This window comes from Durio zibethinus, chromosome 10, assembly GCF_047325235.1.
Source record: "Durio zibethinus cultivar Kanyao isolate XHJ-2024 chromosome 10, ASM4732523v1, whole genome shotgun sequence".
NCBI classification, from domain to species: domain Eukaryota; kingdom Viridiplantae; phylum Streptophyta; class Magnoliopsida; order Malvales; family Malvaceae; genus Durio; species Durio zibethinus.
In genome coordinates this window covers 23,791,062-23,806,519 of record NC_143171.1, presented here as the reverse complement: position 1 = coordinate 23,806,519, position 15,458 = coordinate 23,791,062, and the positions used below count along the sequence as shown (strand labels likewise).

The 15,458-nt window shown below is 29.1% G+C and overlaps 1 protein-coding gene across 1 annotated transcript; it reads right to left on the bottom strand.

Annotated features, from left to right (window-relative positions):
- Nucleotides 1-3,291: 3,291 nt before the first annotated feature.
- LOC149516554 (aquaporin NIP2-1-like) lies at nucleotides 3,292-6,838 on the bottom strand. The gene is made up of 5 exons (XM_089766271.1): nucleotides 6,713-6,838; nucleotides 6,357-6,581; nucleotides 4,405-4,599; nucleotides 4,108-4,169; nucleotides 3,292-3,820 (listed from the first exon to the last, which is right to left on the bottom strand). Exons 1-5 carry the CDS (start codon nucleotides 6,836-6,838, stop codon nucleotides 3,565-3,567), a joined length of 864 nt encoding a protein of 287 aa, XP_089622397.1. The 3' UTR covers nucleotides 3,292-3,564.
- Between the last annotated feature and the right edge of the window lie 8,620 nt (nucleotides 6,839-15,458).

Genomic DNA, 15,458 nt, shown 5'->3' with positions numbered 1-15,458 from the left:
TTACAAAAATTTTCATCGGAAAATTTTATTAGTAATGTTGTTGTCAATGAAAAACATATTATTATTAACAAAAAATTTCATTGATAAAAGTCAATTTTTGGTAGTGAACTTTTGCCAAAAAAATAAGAAATCATCAACAAAGAAAAAAATTGAAAAAAATTGAAAATCAAGATCATTAGATCAGATTCTGCTATTTTTTTGTCTAATTATTTTTTTTATTGTTTCCTAAGCAAAAACTCCATCAATGAAATGATTCCAATAATTCAAAAATTGAAACCTAGGCTCAACCCCACTTCTCCATTTGCTATGGCATCATGTCAATCCAATTTGCTATGAGTGAAACCTAGCAACATTTTATCGACTTATCTATCACTTATAAAAATTTTCGTTGGTAATTTTATTAGTAATGTTGTTATCAACAAAAAACATTCTATTATTGACAAGAAATTTCATTGATAAAAGTCAATTTTCTAGTAGTGAACCTTTGCCAAAAAAAATAAGAAACCATCAACAAAGAAAATAACAGAAAAAAAATTGAAAATCAAGATAATTGGATTAGATTCTGCTAAAATTTTGGTCTAAACATTTATTTTATTGTTTCCTAGGCAAAAACTTTCTCAATGAAATTATTCCAATGATTCAAAATTTGAAACCTAGGCTCAAACCCACTTCTATATTTGCAATGGCATCTTATCAATCCAATTTGCTATTTGTGAAACCTAGCAACATTTTATCGACTTATCTATCACTTACAAAAATTTTCATCGGAAAATTTTATTAGTAATGTTGTTGTCAATGAAAAACATATTATTATTGACAAAAAATTTCATTGATAAAAGTCAATTTTTGGTAGTGAACTTTTGCCAAAAAAATAAGAAATCATCAACAAAGAAAAAAATTGAAAAAAATTGAAAATCAAGATCATTAGATCAGATTCTGCTATTTTTTTTGTCTAATTATTTTTTTTATTGTTTCCTAAGCAAAAACTCCAGCAATGAAATGATTCCAATAATTCAAAAATTGAAACCTAGGCTCAACCCCACTTCTCCATTTGCTATGGCATCATGTCAATCCAATTTGCTATGAGTGAAACCTAGCAACATTTTATCGACTTATCTATCACTTATAAAAATTTTCGTTGGTAATTTTATTAGTAATGTTGTTATCAACAAAAAACATTCTATTATTGACAAAAAATTTCATTGATAAAAGTCAATTTTCTAGTAGCGAACCTTTGCCAAAAAAATAAGAAATCATCAACAAAGAAAATAACAAAAAAAAAAATTGAAAATCAAGATAATTGGATTAGATTCTGCTAAGTTTTTGGTCTAAACATTTATTTTATTGTTTCCTAGGCAAAAACTTTCTCAATGAAATTATTCCAATGATTCAAAAATTGAAACCTAGGCTCAAACCCACTTCTATATTTGCAATGGCATCTTATCAATCCAATTTGCTATTTGTGAAACCTAGCAACATTTTATCAACTTATCTATCACTTACAAAAATTTTCATCGGAAAATTTTATTAGTAATGTTGTTGTCAATGAAAAACATATTATTATTGACAAAAAATTTCATTGATAAAAGTCAATTTTTGGTAGTGAACTTTTGCCAAAAAAATAAGAAATCATCAACAAAGAAAATAATTGAAAAAAATTGAAAATCAAGATCATTAGATCAGATTCTGCTATTTTTTTTGTCTAATTATTTTTTTTATTGTTTCCTAAGCAAAAACTCCATCAATGAAATGATTCCAATAATTCAAAAATTGAAACCTAGGCTCAACCCCACTTCTCCATTTGCTATGGCATCATGTCAATCCAATTTGCTATGAGTGAAACCTAGCAACATTTTATCGACTTATCGATCACTTATAAAAATTTTCGTTGGTAAATTTTATTAGTAATGTTGTTATCAACGGAAAACATATTATTATTGACAAAAAATTTCATTTACAAAAGTCAAATTTCTGGTAGTGAACCTTTGCCAAAAAAATAAGAAATCATCAACAAAGAAAATAATAGAAAAATTTTGAAAATCAAGATAATTGGATCAGATTCTGCTATTTTTTTGTCTAATTATTTTTTTTTATTGTTTCCTAAGCAAAAACTCCATCAATGAAATGATTCCAATAATTCAAAAATTGAAACCTAGGCTCAACCCCACTTCTCTATTTGCAATGGCATCATGTCAATCCAATTTGCTATGAGTGAAACCTAGCAACATTTTATCAACTTATCGATCACTTAAAAAAGTTTTCGTTGGTAAATTTTATTAGTAATGTTGTTATCAATGGAAAAAATATTATTATTGACAAAAAATTTCATTTATAAAAGTCAAATTTCTGGTAGTGAACCTTTGCCAAAAAAAAAAAGAAATCATCAACAAAGAAAATAATAGAAAAATTTTGAAAATCAAGATCATTGGATCAGATTCTGCTATTTTTTGTCTAATTATTTTTTTTTATTGTTTCCTAAGCAAAAACTCCATCAATGAAATGATTCCAATAATTCAAAAATTGAAACCTAGGCTCAACCCCACTTCTCTATTTGCTATGGCATCATGTCAATCCAATTTGCTATGAGTGAAACCTAGCAACATTTTATCAACTTATCGATCACTTATAAAAATTTTCGTTGGTAAATTTTATTAGTAATGTTGTTATCAACGAAAAACATATTATTATTGACAAAAAATTTCATTTATAAAAGTCAATTTTTGGTAGTGAACTTTTGCCATAAAAATAAGAAATTATCAACAAAGAAAATAATTGAAAAAAATTGAAAATCAAGATCATTAGATCAGATTTTGCTATTTTTTTTGTCTAATTATTTTTTTTATTGTTTCCTAAGCAAAAACTCCATCAATGAAATGATTCCAATAATTCAAAAATTGAAACCTAGGCTCAACCCCACTTCTCTATTTGCTATGGCATCATGTCAATCCAATTTGCTATGAGTGAAACCTAGCAACATTTTATCAACTTATCGATCACTTACAAAAATTTTCGTTGGTAAATTTTATTAGTAATGTTGTTATCAACGGAAAACATACTATTATTGACAAAAAATTTCATTTATAAAAGTCAAATTTCTGGTAGTGAACCTTTGCCAAAAAAATAAGAAATCATAACAATATCTATATATGAGTTAAAAAATAAAAAATTGTATTTTATATTTTTTTGTCGACATAAATTATAACATGCAATTTTCATGTAAAACATTGTACGAATAGATGAATTTTAATATTTTACACAGCACAAATATTCTAATTGCCAACTATAGCAAAAACGTAATGATTTCAGGAACTAAAAGTTGTAGTTCATTGGCATATAGGGAATTTGGTTTCATGCTGTAGTAGCTGTAGCAGGCTATTCTGCTTTCTTCAGCATAATTTTATTTTCCAATCCTACTTCTATACACTATTACATACAACTATATATGTATTCAAGTTATAATACAAGAACATTTATTTAAGATATGTCCACAATCTAGTTTTCAGGGTAGAGATAAAAAGGGTGTGAGGATTGCCTTGCCCTTAATATTGAACATGGATCGATAATTCAAAGATCATTGACGGGTTCTTCGTTTGGAACCTCTCCATCTTGGCTTCTCATTTGACGAAGTTTGAATGAAAATGAACGCGGAGAGATTGCATGCACCGGCTTGTCGGTCATATGGATCAGATCGTAAGACCATGCCCCCGTCAAGGTTCCTATCACAGGTCCAACCACATACACCCAAATTCCCTTGTACTGAGCACTAGCAAGTGCTGGTCCTATGGTCCTTGCTGGGTTCATTGATCCACCTGATATTGGTCTGAAATATATATATGCTTAGACAACTTGTAATTAGCATTACTTTTTTTTTTTTGTATGTGCGCTTAAGCACATATGTTGTGGCCTAGATGCTGGTTTTTCTTTTTTTGTCATCTTTTGGAGAATCAATTTCAAGAGAATCTTCAACAAACAATTTGGACAAATGAATCTGTCCGTTAATCTAAGGTTAATTGAGCATATAATATGGTTAATTGGGCATATAAAGCCAGCTAAGAAAAAGGAATCAGAAGAGTTGACTCATAAATGAAGATTTCTAAAGTTGCTTACCCAGCCAAGATTGAAGTTATGCAAACAGCAGAACCAACAGCTATGCCTGCTAGCTCTCCTACCTGTCCATATGGAAACATATAAAAACTGGAAAGATCCAATTATACCTCTAAAAGTACAAAACTTTGAGAAGAAAATGTCATGCACCATTCTACTATATAAGTACAATATAAGTATGTTATGACATTAAATATATGGGTGTATCAATAACTGATTGATTCAATTGATTAATTCATTTGTCTTGATGGTAAGAAGTCATCAACTAGAGCATCGATAATCCTTTGAGATGATTCTTACAGCTTTAGTATCAATTGTCACAGCTGACGCAATAAACATCATTGAAAATGTGACAACTATTTCCATGATTAAAGCTTGAAAATATGACCCCGAAGGTGATGTGGTGCCAATATGTTTTATTGGATGCAATAATACACGAAGTGTGAATGATGCAGAGATTGCTCCTATTAGTTGAGCTGCAGCACAGAATGGGACCTGCAAGAAATTAAAACCCCATGGGTTTCATTTATTTGTTCTTAAAAATTATTGCAATATGAATATAATTAACCATAATTGTTACCGTCTTCACAATTATTTAACTCATGCAATATTTTGACCTTCGTGCATGTTGCATTTTCCAATACTGTTTAATAAAGAAAAATAAAGGTTGAACGTGATGAAAGAACATCCATTCATAACGGGTTATTGTTCATCCCTTTTTCTTTCATTTTATTGTATTTTTCATTGTTTTTAGTGCTTCTTTTTTTTTTTAGAAAGGGAGTACTCCCCATTGCGATTTGCATTATTTTTTAATTTAACACATAATTATGCTACTCAAGAGATAAGTATGGACCGCCCACCAGAGTCTTTTAATATTTTTGAAATAAGCATATAAAAATAAATTCAAATAATTCTATATATTTTCAATATGGATATATATATTCCAATCATGTGGTTAGTTGAGTATTTAGTTTTTTGTGCGTTAAAAATAAATGTTGAATATAGTTTATTTGGCCATGAATTATTCCATTATTCATGTATATTTACTAATTGTGGTTAAGTGAGGCTTTTATTTGAGTTCAAAATTATTGATGAATGGTTAAGCGTCGCTGCAACGAAAAAGATTTGAATTAAAAAAAATACATTTAAAAAATATGATAAAACAAGTGTGATTAGAAATTTTAAATGCTTGATAAAATTATAAAAAAGTGTTATTAGTAATTGAAATATTTAAAATATATAAAATATTAAAATTTTGAAATTTAAAAGATAATTAAATAATGTTTTTATCTTAAATGTATTTTTTTTACTATAAAAACATTTTTTTTGAAGAGTTTTTTTATTTGAGTTGAAAAATTAAACTTTTAAACTGAAAAACTATTTTTTATTTTTAATATTGTGTTTAAATTAAAATAAATTTTTGAACATAGAGAAGTGGAGCCTAGGTTTCAATTTTTGAATCATTGGAATCATTTTAGCTTTGATGTTGAAATAAATTTTTGAACGTAAAAATTTATTTCAACATCAAAGCTAAAATGATTCCAATGATTCAAAAATTGAAACCTAGGCTCAACCCCACTTCTCTATTTGCAATGGCATCATGTCAAACCAAGTCAAACCTAGCAACATTTTATCAACTTTCCACTTCTCTATTTGCAATGGCATCATGCTAATCCAATTTGCTATGAGTGAAACCTAGCAACATTTTATTGACTTATCTATCACTTATAAAAATTTTCGTTGGTAATTTTTATTAGTAATGTTGTTATCAACGAAAAACATTCTATTATTGACAAAAAATTTCATTCATAAAATTCAATTTTCTAGTAGTGAACCTTTGCCAAAAAAATAAGAAATCATCAACAAAGAAAATAATAGAAAAAAATTGAAAATCAAGATCACTGGATCGAATTCTGCTATTTTTTTTGTCTAATTATTTATTTTTATTCTTTCCTAAGCAAAAACTAGATCTGATAATCTAAAATACGACACAATGACATGATACGAATATAATACGAAAATAAGATACAAGGATGACTGGGTTTAAAATTGCAGCAATAACTATATATAGGTTTAAAAAAATAAAAAATTATATTTTATATTTTTGTATCGATACAAATTATGACATACAATTTTCATATAAAACATGATATGAATACATGAATTTTAATATTTCACATAACATAAATACATGAATCGCCCGGTATAACAAAAACGTACTGATTTCAAGAACTAAAAGGAAAATAATGTACCTGTTTCCATGGAAAATGTCTGACAGATGCAAATGCTAGAGTAACAGCTGGGTTCATGTGTGCACCAGAGATATGGCCAACTGCATAGATCATTACAGTGACAATAAGCCCACCAGCAATTGAAGCTCCAAGCCTTGAGATTTTGTTTTCATCAATGGAACTAATGGCAGCTGATCCACATGTCACAAACACTAGCAAGTAGGTTGCTATGATCTCTGCAAACACCTGTAACATATGTACATATAAAATTTTATCAGACAATTAATGTTATTTATACAAAAGGAAAAGCTATAGTTTTATTTAAGATTTTGTTTTGACAGGGTCGGAAGTTGAGATACATGCAAAACTGTTTTTACCTTTCTTGGAAAATCAGGAGGGTAGTATTTTTGAAATGATTTGCAAAAAAAACTAATGCCAGGCTCTTGGGGTGTTGGATTGTAATCGAATGGGGCAAGCTTTTTTTGATGATCTATTGTAGCCATTGTTGAAGGACTGAGAAATTGAAGGATGGAAGGGAAAGAGTGAGGTTAATTCAAGAGAAATACCAACTCAATCTCAATGTTCAAATTGCATTGTTTTATAATTTTTGTGGCCAATGATATCTAATTTACCTGTTGGGTTAAAAGCATTAGATAAAATTCGGATTTTAATTTAATTGGTTCATACAGTTATCTTTAAGAATGAACATCCAATAAGTTTAGAATTCAAATTTCAATATCTACAATTACCTTCAATCTTATTAGATTGTTACTTTTAAAAAAAAAAAAAATTACCTATTGCCCGTGGTTCTATTAATGGTTAAGGGTCCATATTAACATACTATAGCCAGATTTACATTAAAACAAGATAGCCAAATTGGACAATGCCTACTTTCCACTGCATAGATTTCACTTTTAGCTTTCTTTTATTTGTATGGCAATAAGATGTTAAGTTATTAACAGGTATGATCAGAAGGCTGCGGGGATCTATCTTTCATCTTTCTTGACTTCCTGCAGACAGGTTCATTGTGATGATATTTATCACATTTTTCCGATTCTATAAAAAAAATCAATATGCTATAAATTCGTAAATGATAAACTATATATGTTTCCTAAGTAATATTAACAGGCAGTTATAAGTGTTGTTTAAAGTGATAATCATAGAACGAATTTTAATATAATTTTAAAGCACAAAATATATTTAATTTTTTTATTAATCAAATGAATCTCTTTGACTTTTATATAAGTTTGAACTATGATCACTTAAATTAAAAGTGTAAAATTTTACAAATAAATCATAAGACTGTTGATTTTTTGTTGTATTATTATAATAAAAAATAAAATTCAAAAGTATAAAATACAAAGAAGAAAAAAAGAAAAAGAAAACTTATAAATATAATTATATTATATAAATATTATATTATTATTATTATTATTATTTCATTTTCTTTCCTTTTCTTTTGGTTGGGGTTTGAACAAGGTAACTAAATTTGGGGTTGACTAAAAACAAGGGGCTAATCGATTTGCATAATAAGGGGACTTTTAATATGGAATCAAATCAATCAGACAGACGGTCAGACTTATCCCAAATATCACGGTGGACAAAATCCAATTTTCAGGATTCAAGCCTGAATTGGTTCTATCCCATCCCTAAAATCCCTATTGGGGAGTGCCTATAAATTAGACAATGTTCATTTCAATAGGACACGGTTGATTTTTGAGAGAAAAAGCTCTGTGTTAAAATTTTGAAAAATCTTTTGGTGGTCTGTTTCTGAGATGTTGGTGTTGGAAGTTTAGGATTCGAGGTGTTGGTAATTATGAGGGGTTTGGATTTCTGACTTTTGCTCAGGAGTGTTGGGATTAAGATTTTGGATTTCTGGATTAAAGCTTAAATTTATGGAAAAATCTAGGATTTTTTGAAAATTTTTGGAAAAAATAGGCTTTTTAAGTTGAATGTTTGAATTTTTCAATGACTTTTCGAATAGACTTTGAACTTTTCGATGGGATTCCAGGGAGATTTTTTAGAAACCATTGGGTTTTTTAGTTTTTGATTGAATGTTTTTGCGTCTTTTAGAGAGAAGGCAAAACATCTTAAGCTAGAGAGAGAGGAGACTAGGGTTTTTGAAAAAAAAGTAGAGGACTTGGCTTTTATATCGTCCCTACATGATGTTGTTTCTAAGTGCCCAGATCCGCGTTGTCATAACATATAGATTCGAAAATCTATAGCTAGATTTAACAAATGAATGGAGTCGCCACCAATCTTTTATTAGGTGTGATTGGTCACCTAAGGAATCTATCCTTTTAAGGAACTCTTAAGCTTAACTAAGGGTTTTTAAAAGAATAGGTTCAGGTCTACTAACCAGAACAGGTTTCGAGAATTTGGTTACATATGGGGAAGGCTATAGCACCCCCACATGCCCATCCAAAGGATGGTACCATATTATTTCAAATTTATCCTAAGGTTTAGAATCTAATGGCTTCGAATTTTATGTCAAATATTGGAAACAATTTTTAGGATTCTCCATCAATCTGGTAGTACTCTCAAAAAAATTGTTCATCACATCAAGAGTATTCAAGAATTTCATTTGATTTCTTGAAGAGGCTCCCTCATTAGAAAAAGATTTATTTTTTATTTTTTATTATTACCATTTTTATTGAAAATAAATCTAATGATTCCACCATTTGGGTCTATTTAAAAATTCCCTTTTTCTCTTTTTTTTCCTTGGAAAGAAAATAATATGACAATTATTTTTATTGAAATTTCATCTAAATTATTTCACCATTTGGGTCAAATTTAGAGAAAATTTCTCACCTAGAGATTTCTTAAAAATTTACCATTTGAAATTTCTAAGAATCTCATCTTTAGATAATTATCAAATATTTTCAATCCAATTTTTTATTTGGAAAAGAATACAATTACTTGTATTGAAATTTCATCTAAATAATTCCACCATTTGGGCCAAATTTAGAGGAAATTTCTCACTTAGAGATTTCTTAGGAATTTACCATTTGAAATTTCTAAGAATCTCATCCTTGGGTAATTTGTATTTAATTCCAAAAATTTTTATATTTTTATGCTTTTTATGTTTTTTATTTTTCCTTTTTTGTTTGAAAATAAATATTAATTATTGTTATTGAAATTTTATCTATATTATTCCACCATTTGGGACAAATTTAGACAAAATTTCTCACCTAAGAATTTTATAAAAATTTACCATTTGAAATTTTTACAAATTCCATCATTGGATAATTAATATTTATTCTCAAAATTTTTATTTTTTTCTTATTTTATTAAATTAAATCATGTAAAAAATACTCCTAAATAAAATAAACACATAAATTAAAAAATTAAAAAAACAAATAAAAATACCAAAAAATGGAAACGACTCAGCTTACGGCTAGGAACAGCTCGGCTTGAGACAAAAAAAGCAGCTCGAAGGTGCGACTCAAAGAATGTGGCTCGGCTCGGTTGAAATGGTTGGTTGGAACTCGAGTCAGTCGAACGGGTTACGATCAGGTCAGGTTGACCCAGATAGAAACGTGCGGATCTTGGGTATCTACTAATGCCAATGGTGCCATTTTGCCCTAGTATAAAAGCATAAGTCCAGTCCTTTCCTTCAGACTTCTCTTCTTCCCTCTCTCTCTTCTCCCTTTTCTCTCCCCTCTCTCTAGAACAAAATCCAAAATCCGATTAAATTTTCATCGGATTTTGGAAAATCATGCTGAAATCTGGAAAACACATCAAAAAATTCAAGTTTCACCGAAAATTTCATTGGAATCTGGATTTTTCCAAAAAATTCCTAAAAAAAAATCGTCCAAAAATCTGAAAAAAATTTCCAAAAATCCTAAAAATTGCTCCTAATTCTCTAGAACCTTTTTCTTTTACTTCTACTTTCTCCCTATTTCTTTCTAATCCATGTCTAAGTTTTTCTCTAATTCCTCTCTGATTTTTCTTTATGTTTCTGTTTGAGCCTCTATTTATAGGCATTCATCAGAAATAATTTCGGATCAATTTCTACTCCTTTTTTTGACTTGGATTCAATCCTTAATCCCAGTCCAACTCTACCAAAAACTATTCTAGAAAGAAACAAGAATTAAAGCTTAATTTTCGGATCAAGACACCAAAATAAAAATAAAACAAAATTAAAAAATTAAAATGATAAAAATTAAAAAATTAAAAAATTAAAAAAATTAAAAAGATTAAATTAAAAATTAAAAACTAAAAACTAAAATTGGGCCAGAGCTTAACTAAACCCAATGGGCTTAGGCCCCTATTGAATCAGGCCCAATTTATTCAGGCCTGGGCCCAAACAAATTAGGATGTCTACACGCATGTAACACGAATAGGATCCATACGCCACCCATGGTTCAACCCAACTCAATCGCAGGTTTTTTTTTTCTATTTTAATTTTAATTTTTTATTTTAGTCTTTATCTATTTTATATTTTGAGTTTTTTTATTTTGAATTTTTTGTTATTTTATTTTACAAGTTTTTATTATTTATTTTTTTATTGAGTAATTTATTATTTATTGAATATTGTATTAAAATTATTTTCTAAAAAGTAAAAAATAAAAAAAATCTTTTCAAAAAAATTTATGAATCCTACCAAACTATTGAAAAATTTTTATGGATTTAAATTTTATGGAATCCAGCAAACTATTAGAAAATTTAATAAATAAATTTTAAAAAATAAAAAAATAATTTTTATCTTACCAAATTATTAGAGGATTGCTTCCTAAATTAAGTCTTAACAAACTATTGGAAGATTTAATGAACTTTTTTAAAAGAATAAATTTTTTATAAATATTTTTAAATAAAATCTCACTAAACTATTAGGATATCTGCTTTAAAGTAAATCCTACCAAAATACTGAACGACTTTACTAATTTTTTTGAATAAAATATATTAATAAAACCGATGGCGGAACCTCTTCAGAGTGAGACACTAGTCTCTATGAATACTCTTGAGGTGAAAAAATTATCCTAAATTAGTACCAAACTATTAGGGACAATTTTAGGATTAATTTCAATACTAAATATTTTGGTAAAATATAAAACTTTTTAAGACTTGGATAATTTGAAATCAAATCGGTACCATCCTTTGGATTAGCATCATAAGAGTGCTATAACTTTTTCCATGCATAATCATACTTTTAAACTTAAAATATGATTTCATAGATCAGAATATACTATTTAAAGATACTTAAGTCAATCTTGGGACTACTATTTAAATGAGACAGATTCGATCAGGTCGCCAATCACACCTAAACAAAAAAGATTGGTAGCAACCCTTCATTTGATATCTAGTGGTAGGTCCACGGATCTATACGTTATGACACTTACAAATATAAAAACCTTTGCGAATTTTGAATCTTTGCTATTTTTTTTGCAAAACTTGGAACATTGGGATCTTTGAACTTCTATTATGGAACCTTACAAATCTTTGAATTTTCAAATTGTGAATATTTGAATTTCAAGTTGAGATTTTGAATTTTAGTTTTTTAACTCACGGTTCAATCCAGGTCACTCGTTTTCAATTTTGGCTCAATCTAGATCATTTTATTTTTTGAGCCCACGATTAATCCTAGTCACCCAATTTCGATCTTGACTTGCTCAAAATCATTTTATTTTTTAAACCTACGATTCAATCCCAGTCACTCATTTCAATCTCAACTTAGTCCAAATCATTTTATTTTTTAAACCCACAGTTTAATCTCAGTCACTCATCTCGACCTTGGCACAGCCCATATCATTTTATTTTTCAGACTTGCGATTCAATCATGGTCACTCGTTTCAATCTCAGCTTAGTCCAAATCATTTTATTTTTTTGACCTACGATTCAATTTCGATCACTCATTTTGATCTCTACTCAGTCCAGATCATTTTATCTTTTAAAGTTGCAGTTTAATCCCAATCACGTAGTTTCGATCTTGACTCAGTCCAGATCATTTTATTTTTTAGACTCGCTATTTAATCCTGGTTACTTATTTTGATCTCAACTCAATTCAAATTATTTTATTTTTCTAACCTACAATTCAATCTCGATCACTCATTTCGATCTCAACTTAGTCAAATCATTTTATTTTTCAAACATACAGTTCAATCCCAATTGCTCAATTGTGATCTCGGTTAGGTCCAAATCATTTTATTTTTTTTGACTTGTGATTTAGCCCCGGTTACCTATTCTGATCTCAGCTCAATTCAGATCATTTTAATTGCTTGTTTCATAGTTCAGTCTCAATCATTTTCCTATTTTGTTATTCTTTGATGAGTTTTGACTTGGACTTAGTTCAGTCATTTTCACATTTTTATTTTAACTTCAGCTTTAAAACCTAAACAAAGATGTCTTTTGTTTTTGCACAATTCTTATTTCACAGAAACTATGCAAAGAGGGACAACTGTAGACATCCCATTTTGTTCAAGATTTTTCTGGGACAAAAAACAAAGCTTTGAGCCCAAAAGGAAAATTTTCAATTTTAATTTGATTTTACTTGTTTTCAAAAAAAAAAAAGTCAAAAGAGATAGAAAACAATCAGAAAACGAGTGATTTTAGCTTGATTCACGCAAATCTGTAAAAGAAAAAACTTAAAATCAAATCACATATTACAAAATCACAATAAAATCATAATCAAATCAAATCACATACAATTGCAATCCTAGATTCGATTTACTTGCCATAATAAAAAGGGATTAAATCCCTATAAAATGGTATTTAAGCACACACACACACACACACAAAGGGGGCCAATGAATCGAAGCTGTTAAAAAAGTTTTTCCATGCTTCTGAAAGGGGTTTTTGGGAAAAAAAAAGAAAAATTCTAGGGATCTTAGTTTTCTATTTTTGGGAGGAATCATTCAAGCAAATTCTGAAAACAAATTTTTTGGTTCTATGATTTTATTTCATTCTAAATTTGATTTGATTTTTGGATTTCCCAAATTTAGGTTTTAATTTCTGAGTTTGATTCCACATTTTGTTGAGTTTCTAAGATTTTTGCTGAGGTTTTATTGTTGGCTTTTGATTCTGGAATTTTTATTGGATTTTTAAGAATCTAAAAACTTTTTTGGGTTTAGGATGAACTTTCTAGTTAAAGTTTGAAGGTTTTTGCTCCAACCCAACGACTTGTATAAAGATCCGCACTTCAAGCCTAACCCAATCGTTGGTTTTCCTTTTTTTCTTTCATCTTATTTTCTATTTTGATTTTATTTTACTTTATCTATTTTATTTTCATTTTATTTTTAGATTTTTCTATTTTTACTTATTGTTATTATTTTCATCTTTAATTATTATTTTATTTTACTTTTTCTATTTTATTTTCATTTTATTTTTAGATTTTTTTACTTTTATCATAACGTCTAGATCCGAGGATCTATCGCTAGACATTGACTTTAGGGAGTCACCACCAATCTTTGTTTTCTAGGTGCGATTGACCACCTAAAGAATCTGTCCTTTCAGGGAACACCTAAGTTTAAGGGTCCCTAAAAGAATAGGTTCAGGTCTACTAACCAAAACAGGGTTCGGGAGTTCGGTTACGTGTGAGGAAGGTTATAGCACCCTCACAACGCCCATCAAAATATGGTACCAGCTTAAATTTGTGTTATCCAAAAGCTTTAAAATTTTACCAAGTAGTTAATTATTGAAAATTATTCTCAATTGACTCTAATACTTTTAGCAAAAAATTGAGAAAATTCTCTCACCTCAAGAGTATGCAAGAAAAACTACTGTTTCACTTGCAGAGGCTCCATCGTCGGATTAGTCAAAGAAAAATCAAAATAAAAAATCAAAATAGAAAGGAATGAAAGAATGATTTTTTTTTTGTGTAGGAAAAATTGATACTTTCAACTTTTCCCCAAAAATATTTTTTGGAAATTTAGATTTTCAAGGAAAATTGATACTTTCAACTTTTCCTCAAAAATATTTTTTTTCGAAACTTTATTCTTAAGGAAAATTGATACTTTCAACTTTTCCCTAAAAATATATTTTTTTTTTTGGAAAATTTGATTTTTATTTGAAGAAAATAGAATAATAAAAAATATAAATAAATAATAAAAAATAAAGAAAAGTAAAACAAAAATAAAAATAAAATTAAGATAAAAAGAATATTAAATAAACCTAATATAATAAATAAAAAAAATAAATAAACAAATAAAAAAATTCAAAGAAAAGAAAAAAAAAAAACCTGGAGCGGCTCGGAATGAGGCTCGGCTCGGCTTGGCTCAAGGCAGGGAAACGGCTCGGAGGGAGCGGCTTGGCAGCTTGGCGCAGCTCGGCTCGGCTCGGAGGAGGGGCAGCACGCGCGGGTCAGGAAAGCGGGTCGACACTCTGGTCGGGTAGGGTTCGGTAAAACGCGCGGATCCTCTGGTTACTTAAGGCCAAAACGACGTCGTTTTGGGAGGGTATAAAAGGCAATCCCCTTCGTTTTTCGGCAGAACGCTCCTCCCCTCTCTCTCTCTTCTTCCCTTTTCCTCTCCCTTCTCTCTAAAATCTGAAGAACACCGGTGCTGGATTCTGGAAAATGTCGCCGGAATCTGGAAATTTCGTCGGAAGTTGGCCGGAATATCACCGGTTTCTGGGATTCTTCACCGAAAACTGGCAGGTCATCGGAAACTTCAATGTTCACCGGAATTGTTGCCGAAAAATTTAAATTTCGCTGAAATTTTCGTCGAAATCTGGAAATTTCCCAGAAATTTCCAGAAAAATTTTTCGCCAAAAATTTCTAAAAATTTTTTCTCACTCCCAGAACACTCCTAAACTTTTCCTAGCCTCCTATACGCCTCTTTTTCTCTCAAATCAGTAGTTTTGCTTACTGTTTTCTGTCTGTCTTCTTCATCTGTTCCAGGATCCTTTATATAGGGATTGATCAGGAGTTCCTGATCAATCCCAATTCCCCTTTGGATGGGAATTCAATCTTTGAATCCAGTCTGGACTCTTCTGATTGAATTCCCACTCCCAGTGGGATTCTTCAACTTTCATTCCTAGCCCTCCAAAATAAAAATCAAAATAAAAAAAAACTAGATAATTAGAGAAGATAAATCAAAAGATATTATAGGATAAATAAAATAATAATAATAATAAAAAAAATATCAGATATATAATTAGATAAGTAAAAATACAAAAATAAATAAA